We start from the raw sequence: 16557 nt of genomic DNA, 5'->3' as shown, positions 1-16557 counted from the left end.
TATAATAGGAATAAAATATTTAAAAAAAAAAAGGCCTGCAAGAACAATATTTACTATTCCACAGTAACTGAATTGGGCAGGGCCTTACCTTCAAGCTTCTGACGGTTCAAGGGATTGGTGCCATATAAGATAGTGTGAGCCTCAGAATGCACAGTCTGTAGTTCTTCCAGTGTTGCCTTTCTGCCTCGAATACACTGTGGTTAAAAATAAAAAACGGAAAGTATAATATCCAGTGATTATTTTTTAATGGAAGGACCTTGACCACATGGTCCCTTCCCGTAAAGCGTATGAGCTGATTAGCAACATCAAAACGTTATGCTCGTGATCAGGCTCGATTTCCAATTCAGAGTTCAGTAACTAAAATTTTCTTATCACTGTTTGTTAGAAAAATGAATAATCAAAATTTAGTGTTAGTGACACATGGGGGCATATACAATAACTGTCAAGCTTTTACCTCTGCTCAGTTATTCACACCACTGTTTGAAATATATTAATAAAAAAAGCGCTGCCTCACTGGTTGGGGTTATATAATTAAATACGGTAATGATTATAATATTTTTCCGTTGTATGGAAGCGATTATTCAGCAGAAGTTATTAAAGGTGTCTTTTATGTAGACAGTAGTATCTAAAAGTCCACTATTGAGAACAGTGTTTATTTCATCACTAGGGTTTATGACAAACCTGGTCACTAAACCACCCCCATGGTAATAAGAACCTGCAGGAACATCATTTGTTTGTCAAATTGAATGTAGGACAGATTTGACTGTTTTCTGGACAAAAACCTCCCCATGTGCACAATGACAGACTGATGCCATTCTGTGTATTTACTATAAAAGTAATAGCAAAGGCCACTTGTGAAAATAACTGTATACAAAAGCCAAAACATAAAATTAGTTCTTACTTTTCTAAAAAAAAAAAAAATACACTATTAAAAAAAATAATAAGTTGCAGTAACCTGAGAAGTTTTCAGAAGGAATTACAATTCATAACAACTTTTTTATAAACAGGCCTATGAAAGGGTTTATAAAACTCTATGAAAATGGAAGAGGGACATACCCTGTGATGCTGGAATAATATGGATTCTTAAATTGAGCAAAAACTAAGTGAAGACAGACATAGTCCAAGGGGACTTGGATTAAAATAAATGGTAGTCTAATTACAGAAACATTCTGACAGTAGTAAATGTTTCTTGTTTACCTATATTAGGTAAAATGTATGTAATCTTGTTTGAAAATATATTATTTGAGCAAATCATGTAATAGTTCTTAGTGGTGGACTGTAATGTGCATATATAGGCATACAAACAAAGCATACTTAAAGAAACAGTGTAAAAATGAAAAATAGTTAAATAGGCTGTGCAAAATAAAACATGTTTATAATATATTTAGCCAAAATTCCTGCATTGCAGCCGTCTAACTCTTAGTTAGTCAGCGAAAGGGGGTCACATGGAACATTATTGTTAATTTAGTTTGCTTTTGATCCTCAGCATTCAGGTCAGATTCAAAAGCAAATCGTTATGGCCCAAATGCCCCCCCCCTCATGTGACTGAATTGTTACTGAATGTCTGGCTATTATTAGACATCTAGTCACACCAGCCTTTATAGATTACATTTTTGGCTAACTTACTATATTGAAAACATAATTTTTTATTTTGAAAAGCCTTTTTACTTTTACACTGAACAATTCCTTTAATAATGAATGGCTACTTCCTTACCTCACACATGCTGCGTAAACCTGTTTCTTGAAGCCTTGACCAAATGCTTTGTATTCTTCCAGCATGCTCAGGATGGCTGTTTGTGTTCCCACAGATGCACTGGTGTTTTAACATCAATGTATCATACACAAGGCCTGGAGAATATTTGAGTCACATTAAAAACATTTATGAAACATTTAATTTTGCTTTTCAGTTAAACAAATTATATCCATACACTGTACCTGTGGTGAACCTGGTTTTACTGGGGGCCTCCTGTACAGACATGGGAAAGGATGCAGAGGCAGGTGAGGACTGTGCTCTTGAGAGAGGCCGATGACCACTGAAAGGAACAACTAAGCCTGCAGCCTCTAAGGAAGCCTGATAGTTTCTCAGTTGATGAATGCGTTGTTGCTCCAGTAATAATGTTTGCTGAAATTAAAGAAAGAGGACTCCTAATCTAGGTGGCTCTTCCTGAATCAGTCTGAATCAGTCGTACAGCCTGATACATTAGATAGCTTTAATAAGGGGTTGATCCAGGGACTAGTCTGATTGCCATCTTGGAGTCAGGAATTTTTTCCCCTCTGCGGCAAACTGTAGAGGCCTCAAAATGGGGTTTTTGCCTTCCCCTGGATCAACTAGCAGTTAGGCAGGTTAAAATAGAGTTAAAAGGTTGAACTTGATGGAAATGTGTCTTTTTTCAAGCTAACTTACCAACTACTAACTAATGTAATATTTTATTTAAAGTAAAGTACCAGACTGCATTTAATGATTATAAAATCCCTTGATTAGCACCAATAATGATAATTATGTGATTATCCAAATGATATTCTTTATAGCAAACAGTTGTGAGGTGGCAAAACATACCTGTCTAAACAGCAGATCTGGGTCAGACTGCATTTTACTCCTTTCCAAATCCAGTGTATTTTCTTCATCATCACTTTCCTCTTTCTCCTGCTTGACATGCACCACATTGCCAGGGCTTAATTCCTTTTGTTCAGCTAAACGCTCTGTATAAGGTTCTTCATGCAGTGCCTGATGCTCACGTAACTCCTCCTCAGTCTCCTCAGGGTGGCTCTCGTGCTGCCGTGAGGCTTCATTCACTTTAGGAATCATCTAAATTGAGTAAAATTAAAAATGACTTGAACTGGAACAGAGAGACCGTAGGAAAGAAGTAAAGGATGAAGACCAGGAAACAAAAAAACTTGACTTAAAGGAAAACTATACCCCCCAAACAATGTAGGTCTCTATTAAAAGATACTGAGTAAAACAGCTCATGTGTAAAACCCTGCTTCATGTAAATGAACCATTATCATAATAATATACTTTTTTAGTAGTATGTGCCATTGGGTAATCATAAATAGAAAATTGCCATTTTAAAAAATAAGGGCCGCCCCCTGAGATCGTAAGATTCACTGTGCACACAAACAAACCACATGTAAGGTCACATGAGCCAATTAAAAGACAGAGTTCTGCCTTTTGCTTCCTCAATTCTTCCTGTTACAGTTAGTGTTGTAGTATTTCTGGTCAGGTGATCTCTGAGGCTGCACAGATAGAGTCACAAAATGGTGGTTCAAGGCAAGAGATGTAAAAGGGCAATATTTATGTAAATATATATTCCAGTTTGGTAAGATTCTTTAATATGTCATTCAATTTGATATAAACTATCTGTTGCTTAAGTATTCATTTTGGGGGTATAGTTTTCCTTTAACAAAAGTGACTAGTTAATAGGAACAAGGTTTGAAAATATCCAATAAATGATCAATGAAAAGAAAGTATAATAACAGAAGCTTATAGAAAACAGAAGCTTATGAGAAACAGACTCTTATGGGAAGAAAGACAAAGATCCAACAGCAGAGGACACAATTGTTTAAAGAATGTGAAAAAAAATAACAGCATATACTGTATGCTACTAGAACCTACACAAGAAAATCTAGCTTCCATGCCTCTCTCTCTAGAGGGTATAACAATTTGGAAACTACATTTGCAAAGCCAGGCTGAAAGCAATAACTTAACTACCAAGAAAACAGCAGGCAATTTCATTTTTATTTTAATGACCCTACCCCTCTAATAATCAGAAACATTAAAACTGGATTATAAAGTGTATGTGATCTACTACAGGTATGAGATCTCCAGAATGCTTGGGACCTGGGGTTTTCTGGATAAGGGATCCTGCAATTTGGACCTTAAGTCACAAAGGAAATCATTTAAACATTATATAAACCCAATAGGCTGGTTTTGTTTCCAATAAGGATTAATTATATCTTAGTTTGGATCAAGTACAAGGTAATGTTTTATTATTACAAGGAAAAAGGAAATCCTTTTTTTAAAAAAAAAATTGGATTATTTGGATAAAACGGAGTCTATGGAAGACGGCCTTTCCATAATTCGGAGCTTTCTGGACAATGGATTTCTGGATAATGGATCCCATACCTGTACATGCAAAAACAGTCACTAATTTACATTGTAAACTCTTTTGAGCACCTTTATTTCATATTTATATCAGTATGTCAGTACAATTTGTATGTATCATGTATACACCCTTCTGCTGTACAGGGATACATGATAGCCCCTATAGGCTACAGGATGCCTGTTGATTTGTGTTGATTTTTTCAAGGGAATGAGTCATAAAGTTGACCTAAGGGGAGTGATGCAGTAAACCAACCCACACAGACAACATCAGGCATTAAGAAGTGGCGGTCGATAACATAACGGCCTATATATAACAACCACGACAAAGCACTGTGAAAATGATTTGATAGAGGAGTGTGCTGTCATTATATGACTATTAGAGTATATAGGAGACATATCTATAATCCCTTTGCATATGCTGAATATGGTTTATTATACAGTAAGGAACACACCTTGTTTAGGTGAAGCTGCTGCTGTTGGAATTGCTGTTTGTGCTTTTCCAGGAATTGCTGGTGCTGTTGTTGGATGACTAGGTGTTGCAGAGCATGTGAATTCTGTGGGAGTGGAGCAGACTGAGTACGGCCTAAAGGACGATGCTGACGTAATTTGTGCATGGTGGGGGATACACGGTCAGGTGACACAAGAGACTGGGAGTGAAGTGGTAGGGTCCCCAAACCTAAAAGAAACATTATTCAGTATCCTGCATTGCATTTAGTCAGTATTAGTAAAACTAAGTATAGTTTTAGGTACGCTGTATTTTACCTGATATCAAAGAACTCTGTGCACCAGGCTGTTCTAGTAGTACCATATGTTGTAAAAGTTGATTATGAGAGTTTGTGGCTTCAGGTCCAAGGTAAGATGTGAGGTGAGCAGCTGGAAATAGGGAAAGGCGTTGCTGTAGAGCAGGCAGAGAAAGGCATTCATTCTCCTGTCCTGATCCACCCTAAGAAAGTGACAAGGGTTGAATAGAAAGCATTAATACAAATTGTTATACTATGAAACAGGAAAAACACAGGTAACAAAGGCTAGCTAATAGGAAGTTTTCTTATTAGCTACTTGAAGAGAAGGGTCACTGTAAAACTAACAATATACATGGCATGTTTTCCTTACATACCAATTATTTCCAAACATATTGAGGCTCATTTATCAACCATGGGCAAATTTGCCCATGGGCAGTTACCTATAGCAACCAGTGATTAGCTTTTGGAAGCCAGCTGCAAGTAGAACAATGAATGCAGCAATTTGATTGGTTGCCATGGGTTACTGCCCATGGGCAAATTTGTCCAGTGTTGATAAATGACCCCCACTGTATGAAAAATGTTATGTTCATGGCCCAAATAATATGGCTGATCACATTCTACCTGCACTACAAAGAAAAATACTTAGACAGCTTAAGCGGATAGCCACCATCAAAGAGTATATAGCCAACATGGAACACAACAGGCTAAAGGGAATTTGGTCATCACCTTTGGACAAATTCTCCAATATTCAAAACGCCAAGCTAATATGGTGAAAACTGCCACACAGAAACCCAGAGTTATTTTAATTTTAAAAATTTTAAAAGGGTAGTTTTAGATTTACTTCTACTATGATGCAGGCAGGGCTATTCTAAGGCAATTTGAATTGGCCTTTATTCTTATTCAATATTTAAGTAGGTTTCATAAAACAATAAGAAAGCAAGAAAGTGGAGGATACAATTGTCTTGAGAGGTATACATTGCTTGTCATTTTTTTTATCAAGCATTTAGCATTTTGTTCTGCAGATCTCCAGATTTTTAGCAGTTATCTGGTTGCTATGGTACAAATTACCATAGTAACTAGGCAGTGGGTTGAAATAAAAGCATGCAAGATCAAATAAATAAAAACAAATACAAGGAATATAAAAAAATAACAAAATGTAGCCTCACAAAACGATAACTATAGCTGCCAGGTTCAGCATTTGAAAATGCACTGGAAAGAGGAGGAATAGAAAGGAAAATCATGTCAACGAATACAAACGAAATTACACGTTGAAAAGGTGCTGGGAACAGAATATTCTATTAATATTCTATAATACACTAAAAGTTAATTTAAAGGAATATTGATATGACCATGAAAAATATGGAACGTGTCACTATCCTATATACAGTGAACTACCCCTTTAATGGGATTTTGAAATTGTCTTGTCTATTCTATTGTCTGGTATGCATTTAATTTCTTCCCTATAGTAGACCATGTCCCTACCCACTACTTATATTTATGATACCAGAATCCTTTGAGACATGTGTACTTACATTGGTAGAACCACTTGCAGGCAGTCCTAAGGTAATATTAGGTAAAGAGGGTGATGTGTATAGAGGAAGCTGTGTTATTGAATTCTCTCTGTTCACAAGTCTGTGAGCCAGTGAAGCCTAAAGTAAAATGTAAACATACATGAAAATACTCATAGAGAAAAAAAAGTTATTTGCCCTGTCCTTGTTCTGAAACAGGCCAATATGATATTCTACTGCAGATAAAGTGTTTTTCACCAGTTACCTCTGTCTGGAGGCCTAAAGGACCAGCTATTCCGTTTTCTGAACTGATGTTGCTTGAACTATTATTGGGAGAACTGGGACCAGAGCCTGGAGCACTGTTACATGCAGAATCTATAAGGCAAACAAGAGGCAAAAAAATAAGATCTATTAATATGTACTCAATTTAGTGAATAAACAGGGGCCTGGTGCCAAGGATGCTTGGGTCTGTTGTCATGTTATCATACACTTACACAGAAGGAAGTTTGAGGTAATGACTGTTTCTCATTTAAGAATTTTATACAGGATTTATGGTTTTATGATTAATTTATTGCATCCTGGACTGATTGTCTACCAATTAGTGAATGTGTATAAAGGACCCCAAGTGCAGTGTGTAAGGAGCCTCTGAGGAAGTGCTAGGTCGGGAAACATGTCAGGTGGAGTATTAAAGACATAAATGTAAGTGTTTACATTTATTTTAAAGATTGATGGAATAAAAACTCTAAAATGTACCCATATTTGTACTGCCTGGTCCTATTCTGTGGTATATGGAGTAGGAGCAAGCCTGCAGTGATTGCCTTTGGGTGTGTCCAGTGAGGGGACCATAGACACAAACAACAGGAATTCTAAGAGAACACAGACAGTAAGCAGCATTGGTCTGAATAAGTATACCGGTAATCTGAAAGCACTATTTGGTTTGTGTCGTTGGTAATACACCATTGGTGCTATTTTTTGCTTTAAGGGCTGCTGGTGGGTATGTGCTGCTGCAAATAAGAGTAACTGCTACATAGGAGAGGTTGTGAGATAGAGCAACTCAACTTATTAACATTAACTGGGTGATTACTGACTGTGTTGACTAACAAAGGAGTGTGCCAATTAATCCTGAACAGACCAAAAGTGGGAGACCGTCTAGGACGTTTGTAGGAGCGCAGCTAGTATAGAAATAGATGTCACCAAATTACATGGGTTTGACATGGTGTAGAGAGGTTGTGGGAACTCGCAACACACCTCTGAGGGCAAATGGTCAGCTGCTTAAGGTCAGCCAGTATATAAACCAGCCTGTACATAAATAGTAAACATGATAAAACATGTGGCCTAATTTTTTTTTATTAATGCTCATACCCACCAGACACATCTAAAGGACGTTTTTTCAAAGTAGTGATGCCAGGGCCATCTTTCCTCCTCAGTAGAGGGCTACTCCTCCTCTCTGCAACTTTCTGCTTCAGTCTTGAGCGCAACTTCAGATTAGGCTCAGATGCTTGATAACAGGGGATAGAAAACAAATGACATTTGTTAAAGCTACACAATACAGAATTAACATGAAGTTGGATACACAGTTGTGGGATCTGTTATCCAGAAAGCTTAGGACCTGGGCTTTTCCAGAAAAGGCGTCTATACTTTTGTGGGACACAAAGCCTAGAAGCTTTCAAAGATTTTTAAAGCAATAATACTATTTTGCCATGATTCTACTCTATGCTGCAAAGAACTACAGTTTTCATTAGCATTAGTTAAATAAATCCGCAGTCATAGGTAATCTAGAATATTTTAGGCTCTTCAATTACATCTTAATTAACACCAATAGAAAATAAAAAATAAACAAAAACTACAAAACCAGCTCAGTAGCTGCCAGGGAAGCATTGGACCAAAGAGTGATACTACAACATCAATAATGCACCATTATTCCTCTAACTACATGTAGTGCCCACGAGGGGGAATAAGGCAGATTGCACAAAAAGGAATGCAGGGCACAGAACAAATGCATGAAGGGATAGATGTAAGCAGATATAGCAGGCTCAATTGAGCATCAAAACAACCAAGGGAGCCATGAGCGCCCAGAGAAAAATTTCCAGGGGAAAAAAAAAACATTTTACACAAATTACTTGTACCCATATTTTGGTTTCCACACAAATCTAACAACAGCATTTCTATAAATATATAAAGTCGTGACTATTGCGCATGTATAGCATTGCCATTATGTTAGTTACACAAACTCATTGTTTGCAAAGACAGCACTTGGTATTTTCTACTTTCTTAGTACAATTACTAGCCAGCAGTTTGTAGAATGTTATTCCCTCTAGAGTTCTAGTTTCAGCTGATACATACAGTGAAGCCACAATTTTACATACCATATTAAGTTCTTCCATATTTTATACAATTTTTGTGTTCCCACCAATAAATAATGCATAATACATTTTCCTGATTTTACATCATTTTTTCTGGTCCTGTAAAAAATGCAAAATGGGAGTTCTGCTACACATAAAGTAGTCTGCTCCAGGCCCGGACTTGCAATCTGTGTGTTCTGGCAAATGCCAGAGGGGCTGCTATCAGGTGCCATAGAAAGTCAGTATTTAGTGGGCTGGTGGGGGCTGTTTGGGCCTCTGTGTGGGCTGATTGGGCCTCTGTGTACCTGAAATGCCAGGGCCTATTTTAATTCTCAGTCCGGAACTGGTCTGCGCACAAAAAAATGTCACTAGCATTGAATCTATCGTATGTTTATGCATTCTATTTCAGTCTATGGGAAGTACAAGCCCAGGGAGGGGCAAGTGCCCCCCCCCTTGCCCCTATCTGTGGACGTCCATGAAGGGAGCAATGAAAGTCACCTGATGACAAAACATTATATAAATGAATTCTGGGCTCTATCATTTCTATAAGAAGGAGAGAATGGCTTTGTTTCTGCCAGGGAGGTTAGAGCTTACCTGTTTTTCTTAAAGGGAAGTCATCCTTAGAGTCGTACATTCCAAGGACAGCTTGGTGATACGAGGCAGACACAAGACCCTGTGGTGGAGGACTCTGGTCAAGAGAGCTATGCTGAGTTTTCCTATGGATACAAATGAGCAGCAAAATTCATTATTAGCCTCTAACGCAAAGCATCAGTCTTTAATGCACCCCCCACACAAAAGCAGCCTATTCCCTTTAACTTGACAGAATAATGAAAACAAAAATGTGTACAAGTAAATTAAAGGGCAAGTGCCCCCTAAATTATATTTTAGGAGATTGTAGACACTGCCATTCTATAATTTTGCTGTGTGTTCATTTTTACGTAGATTTTATATTAACAGTCTCTATAGCTCTCTGGTTAAACTTCTAGCTTGCTGCTATACCTGTGGATGCAAGCAACTGAGCATTTGGTCAACTGTAGGAATGAAGGCTGCACAAGTCAGATGATAAGAACATTAAATCTAGTAACATTTTGCCTCACTGAGAAAAAGATGGAGTATTAAACCAGGCAGAAGCAGCTTAAAGTGGACCTGTCACCCAGACACAAAAATCTGTATAATAAAAGTCCTTTTCAAATTAAACATGAAATCCAATTTCTATTTTTATTTAAGCATTCATAGCTGTTGTAAGCTGATTTAAAAATCTCAGCTGTCAATCAAATATTGTCTGCCCCTCCTCTATGCCCGTGGCATAGAGGCGGGGCAGACAATTACTTTCACTTTCAATTCAGCACTTCTTAGATGTCACTGCTCCCCACACATTCCCCCGTTCTCTTTACCATATAACTGTGTGGCCAGGGCATGGGGATGGACATTGGGTCCCCCATTCTGGTGCAAAAACAAAATTCTGAGATGATGCAAGGCTTGTCTTAATAACAGTGTCCACAAAATGGCTGCTGCCTGCTTGCTGTAATTTTGAAATCCCAGACTGAAGGAAACAATATTCAAATAATTTATATAGTGTAATTAAAGTTCATTATCCTTGACTAATCTGATAAAATAGGATTTTGAATAATTTTTTTGGGTGACGGGTCCCCTTTAAAATGGGTTCCTGTCATATTCTTACTATCTGGAGTAACAATCTACTCAAATTATATGCTATGTGCCATCTTGTATTCTGGCCTCAAGCTGAAAGTTTCCATAATAATTATACCATGCTGTCAGAGGAGCAGCATGTTACCCAGAATAAGATTTCCCAAAAGAAATGATTGTCAGCCTTCTCATGACCAATTGGATCATGTTCAGTGTCACACAGAGAGACAGCAATCTTTCAGAAGACAACATATATGTTAGGAAGTTCTATAGCATTAACTGGATGAAAGCTTTAAAAGTCCATATAAAAATGTATTTCTACAGTTGAATGCAGCCTCTACCCATATAAAGGCTCAGGTCATTCAGGGTAGACTTACAATAGTCCACAAATTACTCAGGGAACAAGTAAGGCATCAAATAACATTCATAAGACTACTAATAGACATACAAAATAGCATGAATAGAATGGAATCGATTAATCCTGGTCTGTTATCTGACATTCATCTTATAAGCAGAAAAATGCAGCTACCACATTAAAAGCCTAGCCATTTCCACAACACAGTATGAGCCCACAAATCCACCAGCTTGACTTGCAAATTCACAATACATAAGGGTAAGATCACACTGGGCAATTCGGGGAGATTTAGTCACCCAGCAACTAATTTCCTCTTCTTTGGGGCGACTAAATCTCCCCGAATCGCCCAGTGTGACCTTACCTTAAATATAGATGTCACAATAATATATAAATTATGAAAGGCTGGGCAATAAGAGATTTAATGTCCATTATATATATTCAGTCTCATGCAGTGCTGTCTTTCAGCAAGCCACAGATATTGCAGAACAATTGGGCAGACTAAACTGTTGGTCAAAATGGAAATCAGAGAGACTTTATGGGCAGTGTTTTCATCTTAATATGCTGACAAAAGTAAGAGCTATAGTGAAGCCCCTTGGTTGCCTCTGAAAGTGCCAAGACGTTGCAAAAACATACTCCAACAAGTAGATGTCTACAATGCTTTAAAAAACAGTAGCTTGTTTTTCTTTCACCCTGAGAGCACAAATGGGAGCAAGCAAACCATACCAGGTGCATGGAAATGTAAAATGTCCCATTCTACAGAAAGTGACTGCAGGCAGATGCCCTAAGGGTACTGGAGAAGCCAAAGTGTCCTGTATAAGATATGCAATAAGACATTAGTCATTTCTGACACATAAACCTCTAGTTGGATATTCTGGACATTGGTCATACATAATAATGTTTGTTTGAAAAGAGGTTTTGGGGAAACACTGAAACAACACTTTGATATCTGCCCTTTCCCTCATTGCTTCATCTAACCTCTCTCTTATTCTAAAAAAATGCCCCTATTAAGGAAAATATTACAACTAAATATAGATTATACATAGATTATACATACCTCCAAACATTTTAGAAGTAGAAAGAGGGACAAAAAGATTTGCCACGTGGAGTGGCGGACATTTTTTGACCATGCCCATTGTGCCCATGTTCATATTACAAAATTTGGCAGGTTATGAAAGTTTGAACACATTTCTGTGGTTTTTATGTGTTATTACAGTTTTGCCAATGAAGGTGAATTGCCCTTTAAGCTTTAAGTCACAGTTTCCCCAAGAGACCTGCTTATCTAAAATAGTTGCAATTGTTTCTTTGCTTATCTTAAATTGTTACAATTGTTTCTTTGCTTATCTTAAATTGTTACAAATGTATCCAAGTGCACCTGACAAGTATTCTGGGCTCTCTGCCAAAAGCCAATAAATTTTAGAAATATTTTTCTGGCTGTTGAGTGCAGGAGATCAAAGAGAAAGTTGGGACATTTCATTAACGATCTGGGACTGCGGGTTGAGCTGTCAAATTCAGGACAGTCCAGCGAAAAACGGGAAAGTTCGGAGGTACGATTATATACAATGCTTATATCTGCAACACAAATGTAAAATTATGACTCACCAAAGGCGAGGGTCACTGGACATGCAATGATTTAAGCTTCTGTGGGCTAAAGCTTTCTTCTTATTCAACACGAACTCTTGTAATTTCATTTTTACCTCAGTGCTTGCCACAGCGCCTACAAAATAAGAACTCTTGTAATTTCATTTTTACCTCAGTGCTTGCCACAGCGCCTACAAAATAACAATCTATATCAGCAACATAACAGTGAGGCATTTTCAAGTGCATGCTAGGGCATTATATTAATAAAACTTTTCAACCAGATAAAATAAAAGACAAGTACCTTTTGCTAAAATTTATTTTTTTAAACCAAAATGGACTGCGAATAGTGGCTGCAAAGATACACAACTACTTTTGTATTTGTATTTTATCTGAACATGCTAATTTTCCAATGTTAAAATGATTCACACTGTACCACCATCCAGATATTGTCATTACAGGTTCTCAATTATGTTAAAAATGAATAAAAATATAAAACACATTGACAATGAAACCTCAGTTTTACATAACTTGATTTTACACTTTCCCTTATTTTACACTGTGTTTTGTGGTAAAAAATATATAATTATATTATTTTATATATAATATAAAAATATATAATTAATTATGCATTTCCTCGATTTACATTTTCCTGAATTTGACAAAAACATTTTCTGGTTTCCTGAAAATTTAAAATGGGGGTTTTACCATGTATGCGACTTCACAATATTTTGTTGACATTCAGTCAATTAATTTTTCCTGTGAATGAGTATACCTAAACTGTCATATTCGAATATTCTTCTTCACTTACTTTCTTTTCCCTTTTCCTTGTTCTTTAACTGCAACAGTTTCTGATCTCGTTGCTGTTTCTCCATCTGCTGCTCTTGTCGGTGTTGCTCCAGCTTTCTCTGGTGTTCCAGAAGCTCCTGTTGATGTTTCATGGCTAGGAGCTCTTGTTGCTGCTGTAGAGGAAAACAAAGTCTAATCCAGGTGCTCTAAAGCAAGACCCATTTCAAAGTAAATGAGTCCAGTCATACAAGTGGCTTATTAACTCACCTTTATATGCTCATGGAGCTGAGCTTCATGCTGGCGAGACAGCTGCTCATGCTGTCTTTGAAACTCAGCAATCAAAAGCTGCCTTTGGATCTGCTGCTTTTGCTTCAAGGACAGGAGCTCTTGCTGCAGCTGTTGCTCCCTCCCACTGGGCTCCTGTGCAGAAATTGTATATTGGGGATCTAGCCGCAGGTCCATGGGAAGAGCGCTGGGGGCCACTTGCAGCGGCAATGCAGCACTCACATCAACTGCAGAAACAAAAGAACAGAAGTATATAGTTTTACTTAATGCTATGAGATGAGATAAGAAGGGAGCTTGTACAAAAGAATTAAAAAAAAAAAAAAAAAAAAAAGCTACTTTAATACTGTAACGTCTTTTTGCACAGTGCTCGGGTATAAGCCAGTGTCTAAAATAACAATCCATTGACTGCACATAGATAACTTTTTCTGAGGAACCTCAGAAAAACTTTCATAAATTTATAGCTACTATATAATCTCAGGGGCAGATTTATCAAGGGTTGAATAGTACATTTAATAGAATCATAATTCACCCATTTGCATTTTAATCCATTTATCCGAATATAAATTTGAATGTGAGATTTATCACACCTCAACCATGGAAACCGTCCTAATTCTAATATTGCAACCTAAAGCCTGCCAAGTTCATTTACAAGTCAATGGCAGAGGTCTGTTGAGCCATTTGGAGATGTTAATAGACTTCCTAACATTCACGTTTTTTCCGAGAGAAAAACTCGATTTGAATTTTCTGGTCGGAACCATTCGGTCGAATATTAGACATTCAAAAATTTTCTTAAATAACCTCCCAGTCGAATTGTGAGTATATTCAAATTAAAAAGAAATACACATGAACTCGAAATTCGACCTTTGATGAATGGGCCTCTTAATATCTCCCAATACTGGTGCCAGATGAGACACATTTCATACAGCATTTAAGAAAGATTAGCTGAAAACTGCAGGCAGTATCTCAGCAACATTCCCTGGATCAGGGGTTCCGAATATTTTTTACCCAGGAGCCAAATTCAGATATTTAAAAATAATATTGTTGGATACACACAAGCATGAGATATTCCAGGGGCTGCCAAATAAGCCCCTGGAATGATTGACTATTTGGTAGCCCCACATTGTGTGTCAACTTCAGGAAGCTTTGTTTGGAGGTTCACTTGTCTTTATGCCTCCAAAACTTGGCTCCAAATCAGAAATTAAAAATGTTAAAATGTAAAAAAAGTGTATAAAGTTAATAAAAATAAAATGTACTGCTGCCTGCACTTGTAAAAGTTTTGTGTTTGCTTCAGAAAGACTACTATAGTTTATATAAACAATCTGCTGTGTATCCATGGGGCTGCCATTCAATCTGGAGAAAAAGGAGAAAAGGCACAGGTTATACAGCAGGTAACAGATAAGTTTGATAGAATAGAATGGGGTTTTACCAGGCTTATCTGTTATCTGCTATGTTATCTGTGTTTTTTTGCCTTTCTTCCCAGCTTGAATAGCAGCCCCGGTGGATACAGAGAAGGGAACACCAAAGGGGGTTGAGAGCAACATGTTTTTTATAAGCCCCTCCTTAGAGATCACTCCCTGTAAAAGCTCCGACAGATGTGTTTGATTGATGCTCTGCTTTTTGCAAATGTTACGCTTGTCTGTCATACTGTTTGCACTAACCCCCAAATTGTTGTACAGTTCTACATAATGTACTGGCACTTTATAAATAATAAACAAAGACAACATATGTATTCTTGTTTAACTCCAAGCCCTATGTGCCATATTGATTAATTACACTAAAAGGGATATGCATACAGGTAGATTATACGGGAATAAATAGTTTAGGGCCTGACAATGCAGAGAGTCTGTTTTCACCAGCTTGTATCTAATGTATCAAATATAAAACACATGATGACTTGAATATCCTGTAAAACACTTGCTTAGAATTTTGTTTGTTTGTTTTAAATGCCAGATCAAGATTTAAATTTGGCAAAAAAACATGACATGTTCCAAAAAAACTATGCATCAGTCATAGAATGATTTAATAAGTATCAGCTAAGCATCCAAAATCTAGCCCAAAATGGCCTTCATGCAAAGGAAATTTTCTATCATGAGGATTTTCCATAAATATTCTAACCATTAAGACTGAGACATGCATTAAATTCAGATTCTCCAGTTAGTAAAGAACTAACTAAATATTATAAATTATCAACAGATTCCAAAGGCCTTTCCAAAATCCCAAAAATAGTGACATGGGAATTATATAAAGGAAGAAATTTTGCTACAACTGACTAGAAGAGAGTTATTAAAAGATCTCATAAACTTTCTAAACATATCTCTCACCATTGGAATTATTACAAAAATATTATATGGCTGGTATTATACCCCCTCAAGATTATCGAAAATATTTCCCAATACTTCCAACTTGTGCTGGAGAGGTTGTGGAAAAGTTGGATATATGGTGGAGCTATAGCAACATCCAGTACCTTTAGAACTATCTGACCCTACTAAAAACAATTTGAATCTTCACCGGAAGCTATTTGGTATAAACTCTCCTTGGAAATATTGATTTTTCCACTTGTAACAGCATGCAAGAAATGGATTAGTAGACTCTGGAAACAACAAAAAACCGTAACCATAACACAAATTACTACTGTATGGTAGTATCGTCTAATTTGAACTATGAAATAGCAACCCCAATTGACATGAAAAATTACACATATGGGACGCTTGCCGGTACTGGAAACAGTTTATTAAATAATATTCATTTACAGAGAAATATATCTTCTATAACACATCTTACATATATACAGTCATATGAAAAAGTTTGGGAACCCTTCTCTGCCTGCATAATAATTTACTCCACTTTCAACAAAAAAGATAATAGCAGTATGTGTCTCATTTCCCAGGAACAATGGGGTATTTTCTGAACAAAGATTTTTAGTGCAACAGTATTCAGTTGTATGGAATTAAATCAAATGTGAAAAAGTGGCTGTGCAAAAATTTGGGTACCCTGTAATTTTGCTAATTTGAATGCATGTAAGTGCTCAATAGTGATTACTGGCAACACCTAATTGGTTGTATTAGCTCGTTAAGCCTTAAACTTCATAGGCAGGAATGTCTAATCATGAGAGAAGGTATTTAAGGTGGCCAATTGCAAGTTGTGCTTCTGTTTGACTTTCCTCTGAAGAGTGACAGCATGGGATCCTCAAAGCAACTCTCAAAAGATCTGAAAA

At 37.0% G+C, this 16557-nt stretch overlaps 1 protein-coding gene across 5 annotated transcripts in view; it reads right to left on the bottom strand.

Annotated features, from left to right (window-relative positions):
- The window catches only part of hdac4.S (histone deacetylase 4 S homeolog), a 106938-nt gene that overhangs the window by 23098 nt on the left and 67283 nt on the right, over positions 1–16557 (bottom strand). For 4 of the 5 annotated variants that reach the window (XM_041578787.1, XM_018238911.2, XM_018238913.2 and 1 more), the window contains 13 exons: positions 13326–13570; positions 13081–13231; positions 12294–12408; positions 9287–9408; positions 7717–7848; positions 6616–6725; positions 6375–6491; positions 4865–5045; positions 4555–4778; positions 2558–2806; positions 1936–2122; positions 1715–1848; positions 89–194 (listed from right to left, as the gene is read on the bottom strand). In XM_041578787.1, the coding sequence (XP_041434721.1) occupies positions 89–194; positions 1715–1848; positions 1936–2122; positions 2558–2806; positions 4555–4778; positions 4865–5045; positions 6375–6491; positions 6616–6725; positions 7717–7848; positions 9287–9408; positions 12294–12408; positions 13081–13231; positions 13326–13570 (2073 nt within the window). The remainder of the gene's footprint in view (positions 1–88; positions 195–1714; positions 1849–1935; positions 2123–2557; positions 2807–4554; positions 4779–4864; positions 5046–6374; positions 6492–6615; positions 6726–7716; positions 7849–9286; positions 9409–12293; positions 12409–13080; positions 13232–13325; positions 13571–16557) is intronic. The other variant, XM_041578788.1, reaches the window with a different exon arrangement.

The sequence above is a fragment of the Xenopus laevis genome, chromosome 9_10S, assembly GCF_017654675.1.
Source record: "Xenopus laevis strain J_2021 chromosome 9_10S, Xenopus_laevis_v10.1, whole genome shotgun sequence".
Lineage (NCBI taxonomy): Eukaryota > Metazoa > Chordata > Amphibia > Anura > Pipidae > Xenopus > Xenopus laevis.
The sequence above is the reverse complement of the archived record's forward strand: the minus strand, read 5'-3'. Positions and strand labels throughout refer to the sequence as shown.